This window comes from Schistocerca piceifrons, chromosome 3, assembly GCF_021461385.2.
Source record: "Schistocerca piceifrons isolate TAMUIC-IGC-003096 chromosome 3, iqSchPice1.1, whole genome shotgun sequence".
NCBI lineage: Eukaryota > Metazoa > Arthropoda > Insecta > Orthoptera > Acrididae > Schistocerca > Schistocerca piceifrons.
The window spans coordinates 882,975,924-882,997,588 of NC_060140.1; the positions used below are offsets into that span (position 1 = coordinate 882,975,924).

Here is a 21,665-nt window from a genome sequence, read left to right on the forward strand (position 1 = left end):
CCATCCTATTCGCACAGCAGCGGGCTTGTCATATGATACCCTGCAAATTGTGGAAACGCTGGCAGATGCGTTCGAGGCCCAAAACCGCCCTCTGGTCCAGGACCTTTCTCTGAACGAACTGCATGAAGTCCTGACAGCTGTTGCTGCTTTCTGCAACCGCCCACCCCAGTCTGCTCCCCTTCTTACGTCCATGGCAGAAATTCAGCGCATCCTTCGACGGAAACGTGGCAGGTCGGCCCCTGGATTGGACTGAATTTTAAATGAACATCACTGCCACCTTCCCCGCACACCACTCATCTTGTTCACCAAGATTTTAAACTGTTGTCTCACATCTGGCCTTTTCCCCCCTCAGTGGAAACAAGCCAAGCTGATTGCGATCCCCAAGAGGTTCAAAGACCCTACAGTCCCCACCAACAACAGGCCCATCAGCCTCCTAAACACTATGGCGAAGATCCTTGAATCTGTGATCCTTCACCGACTTTCCCAACCTCTTGCACAGCTGGGACGATCCGTCCTGAACAGTTTGGATTCACTTCGCACCTCTCTGCTGAACTTCAGGTCCTACGGATCACTGAACACATCAGCAAAGGCTTCAACACTGCCAAGTCGACAGCTGCCGTTTTTCTGAACTTGCAAAACGCCTACGATAAGATCTGGCAAGACAACCTCGTACACAAGATGCTGACACAGACCCCTATACCGGATATTTATGTCAAGATCGTGGATGACTTGCTCCGTGGTAGGACTTTCCTAGTGGCTCAACGGGGAATTCGTTCTGGCATTCGCCAGTTGTCGGCAGGCACTCCGCAAGGATCGGTGCTATCTCCCATCCTATTTAATATCTATGTCAATGATATGCCGGTCATCCCCGAGTGCCACCTTGCACAATACGCTGACGACACAGCGCTATACACCACTGGCCGCATTACTGACGCCGTCGTCGCCCGCCTCCAGCGACAGGTGGACGCCACTATCACCTGGTGCCGGACAAACAAAATAGCTCTCAATGCCGCCAAAACTACGGCAGTTTACTTCACGAAACGGCGCCCAGTCCTCCGCCGCAATATCTCGATTGCAGGTGTGCAGGTGCCCTGGTCCCCGACAACCATCTATCTCGGGGTCTAGATGGACCACAAGTTGCTCTTCCACTGTCATGCGGAGTATATCACCAACAAGGGGCAAAAGCTAACCAGTGCTTTGTACCCGCTCTTTCGCAGTAGGGAACTTAACCTACATACCAAGCTCCGCATTTACCGAACAGTTATACTGCCTGCCCTCACGTATGGATCTGCTGCATGGGCCACGATTAGTGTCACCAGGATGCGGACATTGCAGCGCCTGCAGAACAAGGTGCTCAGGTGGAGCCTGCACGCCCCGCCACTCACGAGAATTGTCACTCTCCACGAGGAAGCGGATATCGTCCCCCTAAAGACGACCATACGCAACCACGCGCGGCGGCTCTATGAGAAAGTGGATGCCTTGCGGGACACTGTCCATGGGTTACGCCACGTTGAGACCACACTTCCACGCCGCTGGCATCGACATCCGGTTCCCCTAACCATCCTAGAGGAAACGGATTCCGACCATGGCTAACGATAGGTCTGGCACGCCCACCACGGACGCATCCTTTGGCGGGACTTGCCCCCATTCTACGTCCAATACTTTCCAATCATACCTGCCCATGTTAAGCTAAATTTTTCTGCCTGACTCATGTAGTACTGTCACCGTCAGAGGGTGGTATGGGACTACAAGTCCCACCGCCACACCTCCAAAGTGAATTGCAGTGACGCAGTCACTGCCCTGTGGAAATTTACTGCCTCACCAACTCAGTTAGACCGCAATAGACCGGTGATGCTGTATTGTAACATATCACAAAAAAAAAACGCAGCTTAAGGAAGGTGTACCAATTTCTTTGGATCTTCAGTGTATAAAGCACCTTGAAGATATAGTGAGGCAATGTCACAAGAAGAGTAAACTCTGGAAAGAAACCCTCACCTCTCAGGAACCAAAGAAAGACAAGTATGTCTACAAATTTAAATATAAATGCGATTATTTACAACTGTTGTTAGGAAAGATAAAGGGACGCATTGTTGTCCAGAATCAGATAATCATTTCTAAAATATAGATACAATAAAACTGTGCGATTTTTACTCAGTACTCCATAGACGACTTGACTACTTCTCCGACTAACATCAAATAACACACACCACTCTGAGCGTCTGTCTTTTCTGATTTACCTGTTTACTAGAAAAAAAAACGCGTCTGTGGCGACAGGAATCTTCCGTTACAAGTATGATACGGAATCTGACGCCTTTGTGATGTCTGCCACCTAATTTGAGAAATGCGCCTTTGCAACAGCGAATGCCTTGATCCCTTTATGTAATACTTTCACCCATTCGTATGTGTAACAACAACTTTGCGCCATATTAGATACAAATAATAGTATAACATAACTGGACAAAAATTTGCTCGTTCTTACAATCATCTAAAACAGTTATTCATATTTGGTTTCACAGATATTCTAAACTATTCTAACTTCCAAAAATGAACAAAGAGTCACATAAACAAGTGCATTATGGCCCCTTGTTAATAAGTGACTGCATCCCTGTAACAACTAGAGTTTACCCCTGTCGGACATTTCTCTCTCTAGCCACACAATTTTTTATTCGATCTTTCGTCTAGCAGCCCAGTCCAGCAATACTTCCTTAAATTGTTTGCTAAACACTACTGAATGCAATTTCCGCTTAGTTGGATTCACACATTCAAATAGTAATTGTTAAACAAAAATTAATCCCCTTCGCCGCTTCTTCTGAACACTATTATTACAATACCCACCCTGTTCATATCTTGAGTCTTCCACCGAGCGAGGTGGTGCAATGGTTAGCACACTGGACTCGCATTCGGGAGGACGACGGTTCAAATCCGCGTCCGGCCATCCTGATTTAGGTTTCCTGTGATTTCTCTAAGTCGCTTCAGGCAAATGTCGTGATGGTTCCTGTGAAAGGGCACGGCCGATCTCCTTCCCCATCCTTCCCAAATCCGAGATTGTGCTCCGTCGCTAATGACCACGTTGTCGACGAGACGTTAAAACACTAAACTCCTCCTCTTCTTCTCATTTCTTCAGTAATTTTCCTTATTGGACCAACTCCAAATTTTCCACTAAATTTGTCCAACATATTAATTCTGTTCACCTATGAGATCACTGAACTTCGCTACTTATATATGAACCTCACGTGGACCGTCGCCAACGTGGATCACTTTTTTGGTTTCTCATTATATTTTTCCGAAACATGTCAGTTTTGAAACTTACGGTTGATTGTGGAGTATTTATACTTGCAATTTATGTTGCTTCTGGCTCATAGCTTTTCTGAAGCAATTCGACAGAACTTTCGATTTTTGGTGTGTTTTGATATAGCTTGATGAACAGCATCTACATGTACATGGATACTCTGCAAATAACATTTAAGTCCCTGTCAGAGGGTTCATCGAACCACCTTCACAATTCTCCACCATTCCAATCTCGCATAGCGCCTTGCCACCGTTCACGTGACATCCCCCGTCGGAGGTTCGAGTCCTCCCTGGGGCATGGGTGTTTGTGTGTGTGTGTGCTGTCCTTAGTGTCAGTTAGTTTAATTTAGATTAAGTAGTGTGTAAGCCTAGAGACCGATGACCTCAGCAGCTTGGTCGCTTAGGAACTTACCACAAATTTCCAAATTTTTCATATAGCGCGCACAAAGAACGAACACCTATATCTTTCCGTGCGAGGTTTTGTGTCCCATATTTTATCATGGTGATCGTTTCTCTCTTTTATAGTATTTTTAAATGTTCGTTAAGTGTTCCCTAACTCGACACATATCCTTTTTCTCCTGTTTGCTCTGGGTCTGCGTATATACATACACCGTAAGCCGTCGTAAGGTGCCTGGCGCAGGGCGTCTTTTCCCACTACTAGTTATTTCCTGTCCTATTCCAGTCATAAACACAGAACGAGGGAAAAAAGAGTATCTATATGTCCCCGCGCGAGCCCCAATCTCTCTTGTCTTGTCTTCGTGCTCTTAATGTGAAATGTTCGTTGGTGGCAGGCAGCAGAGTCGTTCTGCTGTCGCTTTAAATGCGGTTCTTTAAATTTTCTTAAAGTGTTTCGCGAAAAGAAGGTCATCTTCCCTCCAGGAATTCCGGGTTTAGTTCACGAAGCATCTTCGTGATACTAGCATGTTGATCGAGCCTACAAGTAACTAATCTAGCGGCTAGACCCATCTTCTTCCTTTAATCCAACGTGGTGTGGATCCCAAGCACTCGACCAGTACTCAACAATGGGTCGCACTAGTATCCTAACAAGCGTTCTCCTTTACAGAAGAACCGCATGTTCCTAAAATTCTCCCAATAACGTTAAGTCCACCATTCGGCTTCCCTACTATCTCCCTTACGCGCTTATTCTGTTCCACATCGCTTTGCAGCGCTACCCCTAGATATTTAATCGAAGTGACTGTGGCAAGCAGTAACGCTTTGTTCAAACAGCGTCGGAATGTTTTTCTACTCACCTGCATTAACTTACATTTTTCTACATTTATAGCAAGCTGTCATCCATTAAACCAACTAGAAATTTGGTCTTAAGTCGTATTGTATCCTCCCACAGTTACTCAACGACGACACCCTCCCGTACCTCACAGCACCGTCACAAAACAGCCGCAGATTTCAGCTCACTCTGTCCATCAGATCATTTATGTACTAGAGAATAAGAATGATGCTACCACACTTGCCTGGCGCACTGCTGAGGTGCTGCTCTCTCTCAACTCTCGCCGTTGGGAACGACGAGCCTGGTCCCATCACTTAAGAAGTCTGCGAGCCGCTCACATGCCTGGAAACCTAATCTGTATGCCTGGACATTCATTAACAGTCTGTAGTGGAGCGCCGTATCAAATGCTTTCTAGAGAAAAAGAAATATGGAATGTGCCTGTTGTCCCTCGTCCGTTGTTTACAACGAAATTCTGTCTCGAAATCTGGCAGAAAACCCAAAGAGATTCTGGTCATACATAAAGCAAACCAGTGGCAAGACACAATCAATACCTTCACTGCGCGATAACAACGGTGAAGTCACTGATGACAGTGCCACTAAAGCAGAGTTATCAAACACGCTTCTCCGAAACTCCTTCACCAAAGAAGACGAAGTAAATATTCCTGAATTCCAATCAAGAACAACTGCCAAGATGAGAAACATAGAAGTAGATATCCTCGGAGTAACGAAGCAGTTTAAATCACTTAATAAAGGCAAGGCCTCCGGTCCAGATTGTATACCAGTCAGGTTCCTCTCAGACTATGCTGATAAAATAGCTCCATATTTAGCAATTATATACAACCACTCGCTCACAGGAAGATCCGTAACTAAAGACTAGAAAATTGCTCAAGTCACACCAATACCCAAAAATGGAAGTATGACTAATCCGTTGAATTACAGGCCCATATCACTAACGTCGATTTGCAGTAGGGTTTTGGAACATATACTGTATTCCAACATTATTAAGTATCTCGAAGAAAATGATTTATTGACACATAGTCAGCGCGGTTTCAGAAAATATAGTTCTTGTGAAACACAACTAGCTCTTTATACTCATGAAGTAATAAGTGCTATCGACAGGGGATGTCAAATTGTTTCCGTATTTTTAGATTTCCAGAAAGCTTTCGACACCGTTCCTCACAAGCGTCTTCTGACCAAACTGCGTGCCTACGGAGTATCGCCTCAGTTGTGCGACTGGATTCGTGATTTGCTGTCAGAAAGGTCACAGTTCGTAGTAATAGACGGAAAGTCATCGAATAAAACAGAAGTAATATCCGGCGTTCCCCAAGGAAGTCTTATACGCCGTCTATTGTTCCTGATCTATATTAACGACATAGGAGACAATCTGAGTAGCCGTCTTAGACTGTTTGCAGATGATGCTGTCATTTACCGTCCTGTAAAGTCACCAGATGATCGAAACGAGTTGCAAAATGCTTTAGATAAGATATCTACATGGTGCGAAAAGTGGCAATTGACCCTGAATAGGGAAAAGTGTGAAGTTCTTAACATGAGTACTAAAAGAAATCAGCTAAATTTCGATTACGCGATGAGTCACACAAATCTGAAGGCTGTAAATTCAACTGAATACTTAAGGATTACAATTACAAATAACCTAAATTGGAACGATCATATAGGTAATATTGTGGGTAGAGCAAACCAAAGACTGCGATTCATTGGCAGAACACTTAGAAAGTGCTACAGGTCTACTAAAAAGACTGCTTACACCACGCTTGTTCGCCCTATTCTGGAGTATTGCTGTGCGGTTTGGGATCCGCATCAGGTGGGACAGACGGATGAGGCTGAAAAAATTCAAAAAAGGGCAGCTCGTTTTGTATTATCGCGAAATAGGTGAGATAGTGCCACAGACATGGTATGTGAACTGGAGTGTCAATCATTAAAACAAAGGCGTTTCTCGTTGCGACGGGATCTTCTCACGAAATTTCAATCACCAGTTTTCCCCTCCCATTGCGAAAACTTTCTGTTGGCACCCACCTACATAGGGAGAAATGATCATCATGATAAAATTAGAGAAATCAGGGCTTGCACAGAAAAATTTAAGTGCTCTATTTTGCCGCGTGGCGTTCGAGAGTAGAAGGTAGAGAGACAGCGTGAAGCTGGTTCATTGAACCCTCTGCCAGGCACGTTATTGTGAATAGCAGAGTACTCACGTAGATGTAGATATCATGTGAGAAAAGGGCAAGCAAAATACACCAAAAATAATTAATTTAGTTGTTTAAAATTTCGGGAACATACGAGGGTTATTCGGAAAGTAAGGAACTATAGGTCGCTAAATGTAAACCACAGTGAAAATCAAAACTATTTTATTTGCAACACTTAGCTACAACTTCCAGCTACATATCTACATAGTCGCCGATCCGATTCAGACGTTTGTCGTTGCATTGTACCAACTTTCCAATACCCTCGTTATAGAAAGCAGCCGAAAGTGCTTTCCGCCAGTTTTCTACGCTGGTCTGCAGCTCGTTGTCTGTGCCAAAATGTTGTCTTCATAGCCAGCGGTTCATCTGAGCATAGATGAAACTCAGAGGGAGACAATTACGGGCCATATTGTGGGTAATCAAACATTTGCAACTGAAACCGGTGCACAAGAATCCTCATTGCCCCTGCAGAATGCGGCTGAGAATTGTCTAGAAGAAGAAAGCGCACGACAGTTATGTAATGTTGGCTGCACAGCTTCAGGCGAAATTTCTCATCAGGCCCTCGTACTTGGCGGGAGACACTATTGTTCTAGGTATCTTTATGTGCCCCCTGTGTGCTCAGAACTAAAAAGAAGGACGTAACGCGATCGACGGGCATACTAGGGACACTGCCCAACACACCTGTGCAAAACTTCATCGGATTTTCACTGTGGTTTCCATTTCGCGACCGATCGTTCCTTACTTTCCGAATAACCCGCGTATTTAAGTGATTAACATTGAAAGATCACAGGTTTATGTAAACGCGAGATAAGCCATTGCATATGTGAAATTCTGGTATATTAACAACCGTTGCAGACGCCATAATATTGAATGAAAGCACGCAAACGTGCATGCATTGTGCTGCACAGGTGCCGGATGTCGTTTTGTGGGATGGAGTTCCACGCCTGTTGCACCGGCTGAGACTGAACGAGGTAGTCTAATAGGGCTACGAGGAGCTTTGCGATACTGCAGAACAACTTTGTGGGAATGTAGCCACTGTACCTGACTGCTGGCACTGTTGCTCTCGAGAACGTTCGGTCGGAAGACGAACGGACTCAGACGGCCACGTGGCACTAGAGAGTGTGAAGACCTTCGTATCAGCCTTACATCTCTGGGGCATCACATAGTCCTTGTTTACATATGCAAAAAGGGGAACACAAGACAAAGTTTGAACCCAGTCTTTTTTCAGATTCTGAGGGACTGAATTCCCAGAGTCTATGAGGCAGTAGAGAAAACTGTGACAATAAATTACGTTGAGCAGAAACCTAATGGATTTAGGGCTAGTAGTGTTTAAGGAAAGTTGATGGTAAAAGTAATCTTGAAACAGTGTACTGGAACCGGCTGGGCCAGCCGCCAGTGTTTAAGGATGGTGTAGCTAACACAATCTGAGGAACCGGTTCTTGTTAAGAGGGAGCGCAATGTAGCACACCGACCACATCTGGTCAGAAACATGCAAAGTAGGACGTAGATTACAGCAGAGCCAGTGTGTCTTACGTCACACAACGGCGCCATCGCATGTTGCGAGGTGAACCGGAGAGGCGAAGTGTGGAAATAGCTGCCACAGCAGCACTTGAGCGGAGGAAGGCGGAAGCCTTTCCACACCAACTGTAGAAATGTTTAGTAGACATACCACAAAGCATAGCAAAGCCCAAACAAGCACGGCCCATGAGCGTATTAATAACTAGCCACTTTTGTACTGAAATCATCTTGCTGGAATACAACCGTGGTGTTGTGACACTAGGGGACCAGCCGCAGTGCTGTACGGAGTCTGCAGTTCGAACCTGTGTCAGAGCAGCCTGCCGTAAGACACGAGACGCAGAGCCGTCACTGCCACGGCGTAGCCTACTGGTCACAGCGCTTCTGCAGTGGTCAGAGTTGTTGAGGCGCCTGCCGGGTGGCAGTGGAGACATCAACGGCACATCTGTCGCCGCCGCCTTAGCTGACGTGTCTGAGGACGTCAACGACAGCTGCAGTGGTCTTACGACACCACTTACCCACGGTGCACTCTGTCAGCTTTGTTGCCCATCACATAGCAATTGATTATTCTCTATTCCCCACCGTCATGGAACGCGCCAATATCTTGATCGCTCCACTTGCTCCCAGTCTCCAATACTTGGGGCAGTTGCCCCCCCCCCCCCCCCCTCCGACATCAACACTCCAATCGCATCGCAGCACAAGACATTAAACTTATCTCTGGTCAAAATGCAGCACAGCCCCTGGTGACGGCTGTGTCACCTACCGCCACCTCAGAGAATGCCCCTTCTCCTTCCTGGCTGTCCTTGCCAATCTATACAACGTCATCCTCTCTACTGGCTTCTACCCCGACATGTGGAAGACTTCCCACATCCTCCTATTCCTCAAACCCAAAAAACTCCCTTCCGTCGCGTCTTCCTATCGTCCATTCTGCCTCACCTCTGTCTTCAGTAAGGTCTTTGAATCCATCCTCTCCCGTCGTATCCATCACCACCTCCGTCAACGTTGCCTCCTCCCCCTTCCCCAGTGTGGCTTCCGACCCCCTTTCTCTGCCGAAAACCAACTCCTTAAACTCGTCCACCTTCCCTCCCTCCAACTTAACTCTCGTCAATCTGCCATTTTCGTTTCCCTCGACCTCCAAAATGCCTACAATCGTGTATGGCATCCCGGTCTCCTCTTTAAACTCCAAACCTACGCCCTGCCTGTCAGTTTTGTCTGTTTGGTCGCTGCCTTCCTGTCACGCTGTCCTTCCTGTGTCACTCTCCATGACACCAACTACCATCCCTTTTATCCCATTGCTGGCATCCCCCAGGGCTCTGTCCTCTCACCTCTCCTCTATCTCCTGTACACTGCCAGTATGCCAAGCCACCCATACCTACCCACCTCCTCCAGTATGCTGATGACTCTGCCTTCCTGGCTCTCTACCCTACCTTTGAACGGCCCCAACACACCCTGAAAACCCACCTTGACCAGTTCAGCACTTGGTCTAACCACTCCTTCCAGCTCCATGATTTCTACCTCACCATTTATGGTCATCCCATCCAGCTCACCTGCACCCTGAGAAACCTTGGCCTCACCCTCAACCATCACCTCACCTGGACCCCTCACCTCCAGACCATCCAGTAGAAACCCCATTCCCACCTCTGCCTCCTGAAACTCTTGTCTGGCCAGACATGGGAATTGCATCCTTCCACCATCCTCCAGATCTACAAATCCCTCAACCATCCTGTTATGCCAGCGTTGCTTGGATATCTCCACCCCCCCCCACCCCCCTCGCTTTTATCAGGCCCTCCAAATCCTAGAATGCCACATACTCCACATTACCTTCCGTATCCGTCTTCCTTCCCCAACACGACCTCATCCCCTTCCCCCACCTCCTTCTTTTCCTCCAACATCTCCGCATCCTTTACACTGTCCACAGGCTTGATCCCCCTACCCTCTGGTTTCCTCCTTCCTCTCCACCCCTTGCCCATTGCCACACCTCTATCGCTGTATCCCCCCCTCTCTCTTCTTCCACTCCCTCCATCTCCTTCATCAGCGCAATTTCCATCACTTCCCCCTCCCAGATGATGAACTTCACTGTGACTTCTACCCTTCCTAACAACTGTAGACTGGCCTTGTCCTCCCCCTCCCCAGGGCCCCCCTTTTCCTCTCCCCTCCGTCTCCCAGAGCAGATTTTCCTCCTTCCACCCTGAGTCCCTGCACCCCCTCCTCACCTGTTTTCCTCTCCCATCCCTTCCCTCCCCGGCCCCCCTTTGGCGCCCCCCCACCTTTCTCTCCTCTCCTGCTCGCCTCCTTTCCCTTCTCCCTTGTCCCCCACCTCTGAAAGACCCTCCCAGGTTTTTATTCATTATCAAGTGTACTGCATTGTGTTCTGTGTCGTTATACAGCGTCATCAAGTAATGTGGCTTTAACTGTGTGCTCGACTTATATATAGGCCATGACTGTTCGTTGACTTTTTATACTGTGGCCGACTTTTTCACTTGTGTTTGACTCCAGTGATTTTAAGTGTGCAACGAATTGCCAGCTGTGTTCTTTTAACTTTATGTCGGCTTTTTAACCGTGCCCCAGTGCGTGTCCCCATATTGGTGTATATTTTAATTCCCAAATGGGTCAGGGCAATGAAATTTCAATAAAGAAAAAAATAGGGAAGGGATGAGTGTGGGTGCGGTAAATGTGGAAACATGATGGTGGCGTCATTGTTAAATGCGTCAAAACAGGAAAAATGTATTCTTATTCTTTTCTTGGCTGCCGAAGGACAAACACTGGAAGACACCCATCGGAGAATGAAGAATGTGTATAGGGCAGCATTTCTGTCGAAAACCACTGCGCCAATATCCGAACCGGTCGCTTCACGATAATCTCAGAAGTCGTAAAGCAGAAGTTACGCCGACTCAAGTGGGAGACACTTCAGCACACGCCCTACAGTCCTGATCTCTCCCCAAGCGATTATCATGCCTTCTTTCCTTTAAAAAAGGCCTAGAAGACCCGTCGATTCCTTTCGGACGAGAATGTGCATCAAGCATGCCTCAATGCTCACGGCGATTTTGCCTGACTCGCATACCGAACTACACGGCCTTAGAACAAAAACATTTTGATCGCATCCTTAAATCTTTTATCATTTTCTTTTCTATTCTTGTACATATGGTCTCAACTTCTCCCATGAAATCAAGAGGCAGCTCTCAGCGTTATTGTCCCATCGACTGTGTTCAGAGTTCAGGTTAATCTAGAGTGGTGGTTTTGACGTAGGAGGTTTCTATTTGCGTTGAACAGCCAATTCATGATGTTTTTCTCGTATTACTAACCAGTGTAGAAACCACTAAAGCCACGAATACAGGAAGAATTCACATGTATCTAAATGTAATTTGGTTGACAGAAAAACAAAGTGTGGTACTCTCAAAAATAAAAACTATACTCTCACAGTTGAACAGATGCCTATTATAAAGTGGTAGTATAGCGTTCGATTAATAATAAAAACAGTGTTCAATAGTTCTGAGTTACATCTGTGTTGTGCATCCGTGAGCATACAGTCCATCGTGGAATTGGTGACTAATAATACTGACCCATTCAAGGGGAATGGTCACATTCTCTCAGTGAACACTAAATGGGAAAAAGCTTTTCACTTGAACATCACATTAACCATTGTAGAGAGATGAATTGGCTTCATTTCCAATATGGTTCAACATGTTTTAGTGATAAATCCCAAATTTTGAAATGAAGTTGTAAAGCTTCCTTGTGGCATACACCTTCTCTTCTGCAGTAGTTTAGAACCTTGCGTTGTAGCGTGTTGTTTCGGTTTTGTAATTTTAAGTGTCCTTTTCAAATTTTCTTACAGCCATATGTGAATTATGTAGCGACTCGCGCCATTACCATATTGATTTGGCTAACATGGACACATGCAATATTACGAGGGTGGTTTGAAAAGTTCTCGGAATCACCACGAGAGGTCAGCGCTAGCGCAACTAATTGTCCACGTGTTATTCATTGGACTGTTGCCTGTTAATACGTGCCACGTCAGTGCTCTTGGAATAGAGCTGTGACGTTGATGTGTCTGTGTTGTTGATCCCGCATAGTAATTTGCAAAGATGGAAAAAATCGAGATTCGGGCAGTGATTAAGTACTTCGTGAAGAAAGGTATGAAAGCAAAGGACATTCGTGCCGATTTCCAAAATACACTGGGGGACTCCGCTTCTTCATATTCAACTGTTGCCAAGTGGACAAATGAATTTAAATTTGGTCGGGAGTGCTTAGATAATGATCCGCGCAGTGGTCGGCCAAGATGTGCCACTACTCCAGAAATCATTGCAAACGTGCCCAAAATGGTAATGGAGGATCGCCGATTGAAAAGTGCGTGAAATTGCTCACGCTTGCCAGATGTCATCTGGAAGGGTACATCATATTTTAACTGAAAAATTAGAAATGAAAAAATTATCTGCAAGGTGGTTGCCGCGACTTTTGACGCACGTCCGCACACATGTGCCATCACCACGGCAAAATTACACGAACTAAAGTATTAATTGTTGCCACATCAGCCTTATTCACCTGATATAGCTCCGTTAGACTTCCATCTCTTCCCAAAACTGAAAATTTTTCTTAGTGGACGAAGATTCACTTCAGACGAAGAATTGATAGCTGGAGTTGACAACTATTTTGCAGACCTGTAGGAAACTCATTTTCGAGATGGGATCAAGGCACTGGATCATCATTGGGCAAGGTGAGTTAATCTACAAGGAGACTACATTGAAATATTAAAAAAAGTTTCAGTGATGTAAGTAATTTTTTTCTATTCCTTTCCGAGAACTTTTCAGACCACCCTCGTATAAAAAATAAACAGAAGAAGCCTTGAAAGCAAGAGACGAAAATGTAGGCAGCCTTCCGAACCATACGAAATATTTACAACAAAGAACGCTTTTCCATAAACATCAAAATTCATCATCAGAACGTCATCTGTTGTAAAATCAATTTGTCTATACGCTTCCTGTCTTATTACTTTTGAGAGATGTTTGCTGGGATAATAGAGAGGAAAGAGAGAAAGTTCTCACACAACATGCCGGGTCAGGTTATAAAAATGGTATCTGAGTAAGACAATCGAGTAGAAAATATATTCTAGAGTAGAAAACATTACAGACGCAAAGTACAAACGCAGAGCAGGGTTTTCTAGGTACGTCAGAAGTATGAATGATTCCAGATAGACGAAATGCATCTTCATCACCTTTGTCTCGAAATCGGAAACAAGAATACTCGAGCAAGAATGCTCCATCATGCTAAAGGAAATAGGCATACAACCAGAAGCCGCACTTAACTCTGACATCTTCAGAACAGCTGTTGGGACGTTTGAGACTTTCCGCGACGAGAAAGGAACAGATGCTACGAAATGGTCAGATGAACACCGTGGAAGTCACAGTGTATTAATGAAAAAATCTGACTTTTAAAAAAACTGAGAATAACTGTCATAATGGTTGTAAGTGTATCATGGCCCTTAGATGCCAGATTAATTACACGACAAAAAATTTTTAAAATAAAAATGCAGAGGCAAACGTCAGATCAGCTACAAAAGATTTCATTGCTTTCTTGACATATAGAGCCCAAATAAGGGAGGTAGTCAAAAAGTTGTAATTATCATCTCGAAAAATATAAAATTACGTAATTACCTTTTTATTTATTTTCAGTTAGCTGTCTGCACTCGTGCCGTGCTTGAAATCCTCGGACCACAGTACCACAGTATGCCGCTAGAGGAACTCAAGCAAAATATCGGTGCTCATTGCTGTAGTGGAGTACCGTGCAGTTATTCTACCGTGCAGTTATTCGCTTGCTGCATTTGAAGGGGAACAACGCTGCTACAGTCCGTGCTGAGTTGTTTGGAAGTGTCCAGCAACAATGCTCCATCATGCGGCACAGTGGTTAGATTGCGTATATAAGCGATTCCCAACCTTTCTGAGGCCATTAACCGTGAATGTAATTACATATTATCCAATGACCGTCCCCCTCCCTCTCTCTAGCGTCGACAACACAGCGCCGAAGTAAACTTTACAATAAAAAAAATTTTCTTTGAACGGTTATTTTCTTAAATTACGAAAGATAAATTATTTTTATTGTTAACAAGTGCGTTATTAAACCTTCTTTATAGAATGATGAAGCAATTCTCAGTATATGCTGCCTACACTTTCTCAGTAAAGAAAAGTAACTATCCACATTGAGGTCAGACACTTGTTATAAAAAGTGCTTCCAGTGCACCAATCCTCTGCCTAGCGACACTTGCTTCGTCCACACCCTGCATCCCCATATAAAATTAACCAAGCTAAAATGTGTGCGCTATACTTATTGTTTGTAAATCACTCGATTGCCTGACTTCTCACTTCTGAACTGGCAGAAAATGGACGACTTATGCCTGCCAATGGTTAGTGTTTAATCATTTACACATCATAATAATAATACTGTGTATACCTTACAGCAGTTTATCAGCCATTGAGTAATTACTGTTGCGTTGTGCTGCCAATCAATTCGTTAATCTGTTGCGAAGTGAATACTGAAGCAATTTCTGCTCCACTGTGGGAACTACAAACAACTTGAAGAAAGCATTTTCATGAGATATGAGATATTGACATATTTAAGCGTACTCTAAGACAAAAAAGAGATGCACTACGAAGACGTAGATGTGATGTAGATGTACAGGTACATAAATTACTGCAGTTTCAGAAAAATTGGATGATTTATTCAAGACAAAGAGCTTTACAAATTGAGCAAGTTAATAAAGCGTCGGTCCAACTCAGATTCTTATGTGAGTTACACATGATGGCAGCCAGTCAAGGAATATTTTAGGGAATTGGTTTAAAAAATTTATTGCAAAGGCCCAGTCAAATCTTTGTAAGTCTACTCCCAGAGCACTTACGCTGTGCCTACGTGAGACAAGTTGCCTGTCTTTCAAAACCGAGGTACTTCTGTCCAGTTAAAGCTGTTGGCAAGAGACGCCTTGAGCCCTCTGCTGAAACTGCTAGCGAATTCACGCCATTGGTTTTAGCCAAAAGCGCGCGTGGGATACAGGTCAAGTGTGTGGACGCTGGAGTGATCTGCGGAGTAGAACACAGTTGCCTCTCTCCCTTGTAATCCAGACCTCGAGCAGAACAGACGTCTTCTTGGAAGACGTAAGTTAACATGAACCGCTTCCCCTTCCGTTGCCCATTTCAATTAATTGTTCGACCTCCTAGACTGGCCTAAACCTGGTAACTTCCGACCCTAGGCGAGCCCCTTATACACCGTACATTGAAATACATCTTCTTTATTGTACCTAATTTCCTGTTTTGTCATTTAACGGCAGCCCTGGATGCCCACTCTCTAATCCTGAGCCCTCGACATCCTGCACCGTGTCGTCACGAGGCCTATGTAACAACCTTCACTCCCCCTTCTCCCTGCCCAAGTACACATCAACATTGGCGTCAGATGTGGGGTTCGTTCCCACTGTTCGGTCCATAGGGTGGCCGTTTTCTTTTCGGTCATGTTTGACGTTGTGTGGTCGGTCAATATTGGCCGCTGTTTTCCCGCTACGAGCCGAGCCTGGGTGCTGCAGCGCGCCGGGCGCGAAGCCGCGCCACGCCCTGCGTTCGCACATACCAGGCCCCCGGCGCAAAGTCCACCTCGTGCCTCTCGCAGCCCGCCGCATCAACACGTGAGTCTCAAAGTGGTTCTGTCCGGTTCTGGGCAACGTGACTGATCTGCTGCAACTAGCCGCCAGGCAGAAGGCACTGACGAACTTCAAGTGAAAAATAAAAATCAAATTTTTATACTAATAAATCCATTCAGTAACGGCCCCCACTGTACAAAGTAGTTATCCGGCTTAGCATTGATTGATAGAGTAGTTGGACGTCCTCCTGAGGGACTTTATCCCAAATTCTGTCCAATTGGCGCTTCAGACCGTCAAAACCCGGAGCTAGTTCGATGGCTCTGTCCATAATACTCCAAATGTTATGAACTGGGGAGTGATACGGCCATCTTGCTGGCCAGTGCATGGTTTTGGGAACACCAAGACAAGCGGTAGAAACACTAAACATGTCCAGGAAGATGTTCTCATGGTGAAATGAAAGTCCAGGATGGCTTGCAATTACGGGGCGTAGAATTTCGTCGACGTACCGCTGTGATATAAGGGATGACAACCAAAGCGGTCCTGCTATGAAATGAAATGGCACTGCAGTCCATCACTACTGTTCATTGGACCCTATGGCAGGGGTAAAATACAGGGAGCGAAAGGCTATTTACAATTTGTACAGAAACCAGATGGCAGTTATAAGAGTAGAGGGATATGAAAGGGAAGCAGTGGTTGGGAAGGGAGTGAGACAGGGTTGTAGCCTCTCCCCGATGTTATTCAATCTGTATATTGAGTAAGCAGTAACGGAAACAAAAGAAAAATTCGGAGTAGGTATTAAAATCCATGGAGAAGAAAAAAAAACTCTTGAGGTTCGCCGATGACATTGTAATTCTGTTGGAGACAGCAAAGGACTTGGAAGAGCAGCTGAACGGAATGGACAGTGTCTTGAAAGGAGGATATAAAATGAACATCAACAAAAGCAAAACGAGGATAATGGAATGTAGTCGAATTAAGTCGGGTGATGCTGCGGGAATTAGATTAGAAAATAAGACACTTAAAGTAGTAAAGGAGTTTTGCTATTTGGGTAGCAAAATAACTGATGATGGTCGAAGTAGAGAGGATACAAAATGTGGACTGGCAATGGCAAGGAAAGCGTTTCTGAAGAAGAGATATTTGTTAAAATCGAGTATTGATTTAAGTGTCAGGAAGTCGTTTCTGAAAGTATTTGTATGGAGTGTAGCCATGCATGGAAGTGAAACATGGACGATACATAGTTTGGACAAGAAGAGAATAGAAGCTTTCGAAATGTGGTGCTACAGAAGAATGCTGAAGATTATAGGGGTAGATCACATAACTAATGCGGAAGTATTGAATAGGATTGGGGAGAAGAGAAGTTTGTGGCACAACTTGACCAGAAGAAGGGATCGGTTGGTAGGACGTGTTCTGAGGCATCAAGGTATCACCAATTTAGTATTGGAGGGGAGCGTGGAGGGTAAAAATCTTAGAGGGAGACCAAGAGCTGAATACACTAAGCAGATTCAGAAGGATGTAGGCTGCAGTAGGTACTGGGAGATGAAGAGGCTTGCACAGCATAGAGTAGCATGGAGAGCTGCATCAAACCAGTCTCAGGACTGAAGACCACAACAACAAAAACATGGCAGGCGACATTCTTGTTGGTATCCCAGTGCATTATTAGCTTGCTCAATTTGTGAAGCTCTTTGTCTTGAATAAATCATCCAATTTTTCTGAAATTTCCATCATTTGTTTTTCTGTACATGTACAGTCGTGGACAAAACGAGCGAGACCCCTCGCCTTTTCGTTATGCTGAACAGCGCAGCTTTAAAGTCTGCTACGCAGCATAACAGGCAAGGCGACGAAGTGCTACCAACATACTATGCAGCCGCGCGGTTCGTGACTGAAGCGCCTAGAACCGCTATGTCACAACGGCCGGCTACGTCTTGTATTTAACACGTGATTGAAAACAGTCTGACAAAGTTCGAATGGTTTTTCAATTTCTCGCCTGTGCATAGTATGTTGGTAGCACTTCGTCGCCTTGCCTGTTACGCTGTGTAGCACACTTTAAAGCTGTGCGGATCAGCATAACGAAAAGGCGAGGGGTCTCGCTCGTTTTGTCCACGACTGTACATCACATCTACGTCTTCGTAGTGATATTTTTTTTTGTCTTAGAGTGCGATTAAATATCTCAGTATGTCATATCCCATGAAAATGTCATGTCTTTGCTGATCATCTGGGTTCAGTTCGAAGCAGGACTCGTCACTGAAGACAATTCTACTCCAGTCAATGAGATTCCAGGCCGAAGATGTGTCTGGAGACGCCCTCAACAGCGGTGGTATACTGCCACTTCCGACCTAGATAAACAAACTTTTGAATGATATCCCCATTTGTCATCTGACACAGTAGTTTAGAACTTTTTTTGTAAGTTCATTTCTATTCACCCCATTGCTTCTAATCATCCCACATTATGGCATTTTCGGAGCGGAACATTTCCTGAACAGTACAAATGCAGACTTCCACACCACTGTCTTTGGCAAGTCATCCATAATTGGCAAAAATGTGTCACAGTGAAGGATGAGTGTGTAGCGAACAACTAACACCATCATCACGTTTTATGCTCAAGGTTTCATATTTTTCGAGGTGATAATTAATAACTGTGACTAGCATAATGTTCTACTGGTCTTGTATGCTACCGCTTCTGTTTTGCCATTTTCTGCTGTTGAGTGAGCCTGTGAGCCGAACGTATAGCCGGCCGCGGTGGTCTCGCGGTTCTAGGCGCGCAGTCCGGAACCGCACGACTGCTACGGTCGCAGGTTCGAATCTTGCCTCGGGCATGGATGTGTGTGATGTCCTTAGGCTAGTTAGGTTTAGGTAGTTCTAAGTTCTAGGGGACTGATGACCACAGCTGTTAAGTCCCATAGTGCTCAGAGCCAGCCGAACGTATAAGTGAAAAATTTTGCACAACGGATTTTATAACGCTAATTTGTCCCCCTGACACTTATACGCTCTCCAGAAGGGTAAGCTTATCCTTTGCGCTATATGTGACATCAACTAGTCGCATGGAAATCTGGTTGATTTCTAACCATATCCTCAGGTGGCTGCAAACATGAAATACACAAATAAGGAGATAATAAATGACAAAGGAAAGTACTAGCTATGAAATGATACACTCAGTAGTATTAAACTCTTTACTCTTCCGCAATTTACTCTATACAAGATTACACAGTACGAGGAACATTTTAGTTCTGCCTATTCACATTTGGTAATCGCTCTGTCTGGCACTGTCCTGTGATAGGAATACTGACATCAGCTATAGCAATTGCAATTATATTTAGAACTACACTCGCCACTAGCAACGTGAAGCCTCAGCATAGAACGAAAAAGACACGCGATCAGCAAATTACTTTACTTCCCTAACCGTCGTTGCAAATGCACGACCGCTACAGTGATCTAACGCTTATCGCTGCAAAGGTGCTCGCCTCAGCGAGATAACATAAATTCTACCTCACCAAAAGCTCCCGTAGGCACCTCCACGGCTGCCGTGGAACACCAAACGATCCTCAGGCTCTCGCTACAAGCACTCTGTCCCAGTAACGAGGTTGCACACCTCGCCAGGACCAACCTCTCTCCTCGACGCCCCAGGAACAAGTGTTTCACAGTCGCTACGCTTTTTCGTAGCTCCTGTTCTTTTTCTTCCCCCCCCCCTTTAATTTGCTTGGCCAATCATGTTGCTGGAAGGCGTTCGTTTCCGAGCGCCGACCAATCTCAGTTTTGCAGCCAACCGAAGCTTCTAGAAGCTTCCAGACTGTTTCAGAAGCTTCCGCTCCGGCCATTGGTAAAACCACTAACACGCCGCCACGCGTTTTGTGAGCGAGCCCTTGTGTCTTCTCCTTGTCCTCGGCCACGTGGCTCCCGCTAAGCCGCGGTCCACCCGCCTGGGGTTTCCAGAGTAGCTTACGGGCGCTGTTGTCTTCAAACTCACCACAAGACTACACAGAAACTCCAGATATTCGCAGAACCCGTTTATTCTGAATCTGGGGAACTACGACCACAACCATAGATTGAAACACAAAAGACCAAAAGACATACTTTTAAGGACCTAACATCTATGGCCAAGCATACGCAAACATAACGGTACAGGTGAGCCCCTGTTAATCAGACGCCATTACTGGATATCCAGCTGGAATACACTGCCGAATAACTGGCACCACGCAGGGAAGCCGTACCGTACACTGCATGCAGACAAGCTCCACATATCCCCCACACAGTGAGATGATCTATGGCCGATCTCCCACTTGATTGTTCCGGGAATGTAGCGGCTGCAGCAACTGGGATACATCGCCATCGCTTGCCACGGTAATGATGCATGATACCCGTACTAACAAATCCAACCTCGCATGAACTATCGCAGCTAGTAAGCCACTACTGCTCTTACTACCCATCCCACTGTCGCAGAGGTTTTTTTTCCCACGGCACGAGCCTTGGCACTTCTTTCCCTCTGCTCTTCAAATCGCTACCCTCACTCGCGTTTCGTCCACTATCTATCACCTGATGGACCGTGTTAATGTGTAGTCTTACCCAGACGCACGGATAACATCACAATCCAGCATCCTGTGATCCACTTACTAGATAACTAACACGTTTACGGAGGTGACAGTAGAACTTTTGGTTTGGTCACCACGCTGGTGCGGGCGTGGAGGGGCCCCATCTCTATGTAAAAGCTCTCAGGCCTGCCTGGCCCGCTTGTGTCTTTCCCATTCCCCTTTCAGCCTCCCGTCTCTGTCCGCTTCACTATCGCCCAACATGCAGATATTCTGCTACAAATTAAGATCCCTAGCCGATGTCAGTATCGTTTATGGTCTCCTCTCTTGAAGTTTATACTATTAAAGGGTCTTCTTTCCGGAGTGGTAGTTGTAACATGGCTCAAAATGATGCCACCTTACAAAATGATGCCACCTTACAGTATCAATAAACAAAGCTGAACATGTAGCAGACATTGTCCAACCTCGCAGCCACGTCATGTGACCGTGGTTCATTGGCGTTCCTAGTACGTGCGACTTTTTGTACAGATACTCTATGTTACCCTTTTTTGTTGCAGGAGACGCTGCGGCTGTTCCCAACGGCGCCTGCCGCACCATACCTGGTGACTGAGGACACCCCCCTGGCTGGGGGTCGGTATGCGGCGCCGCGTCGCAGCACCGTGATGGTCGCCTACTACCTGTTGCACCGCCAACCCCAGCTGTTTCCGGACCCGCACAAGTTCGACCCCAGTCGTTTCCTGGAGGTTGGCAGCGCGACAAACAGGAAACCTTACAGCTACGTGCCGTTTGGTGTCGGCCCTCGCAAATGCGTGGGAGGCCGGTATGCAACTTTGCAAATTAAAACTGTACTGTCAACGGTGCTGCGGCGTTGTCGTATACTGCCTGGATCCAGCAGAAAGGATCTACAAGAGAGTCTATTTTCCATAGCACTCTTTCCACTCACTGGCTATAGAGTTACTTTTGTCCCACGAGACAACATACCTTCGAGTTCTCCGTGAAACATTTCTGCAGTGGGAAATTAAACGTCAGCAATCTTTCTACAAAGCTTTAGCTGTTACTGGGGTATTTTTGCTGAGAATTCCCGTTACAATAATGACAAGTGAAGTTAGTTAATTCCACATTCCAAGGATATCATCGTCTTTGGAGAAACAGTATCATGTAAATGGCTTTTCCTACATGACTTTTCCGGATTTCAGTCGGTTGATCTGTTTCATACTGTTCCTGCGGGACTAACAAATTTTCAAATATGTGCAATGAAAGTGAAGCTGAAAGTCAAATGAGGTAAAAAGAGACGTTTACTCCACATAAGT

At 45.5% G+C, this 21,665-nt stretch overlaps 1 protein-coding gene across 1 annotated transcript in view; it reads left to right on the forward strand.

Annotated features, from left to right (window-relative positions):
- The window catches only part of LOC124789151 (cytochrome P450 4g15-like), a 163,156-nt gene extending 141,803 nt beyond the window's left edge, over positions 1-21,353 (forward strand). Inside the window, exon 3 of the mRNA XM_047256445.1 lies at positions 20,913-21,353. Within this exon, the coding sequence (XP_047112401.1) occupies positions 20,913-21,353 (441 nt within the window). The remainder of the gene's footprint in view (positions 1-20,912) is intronic.
- Positions 21,354-21,665: the final 312 nt, after the last annotated feature.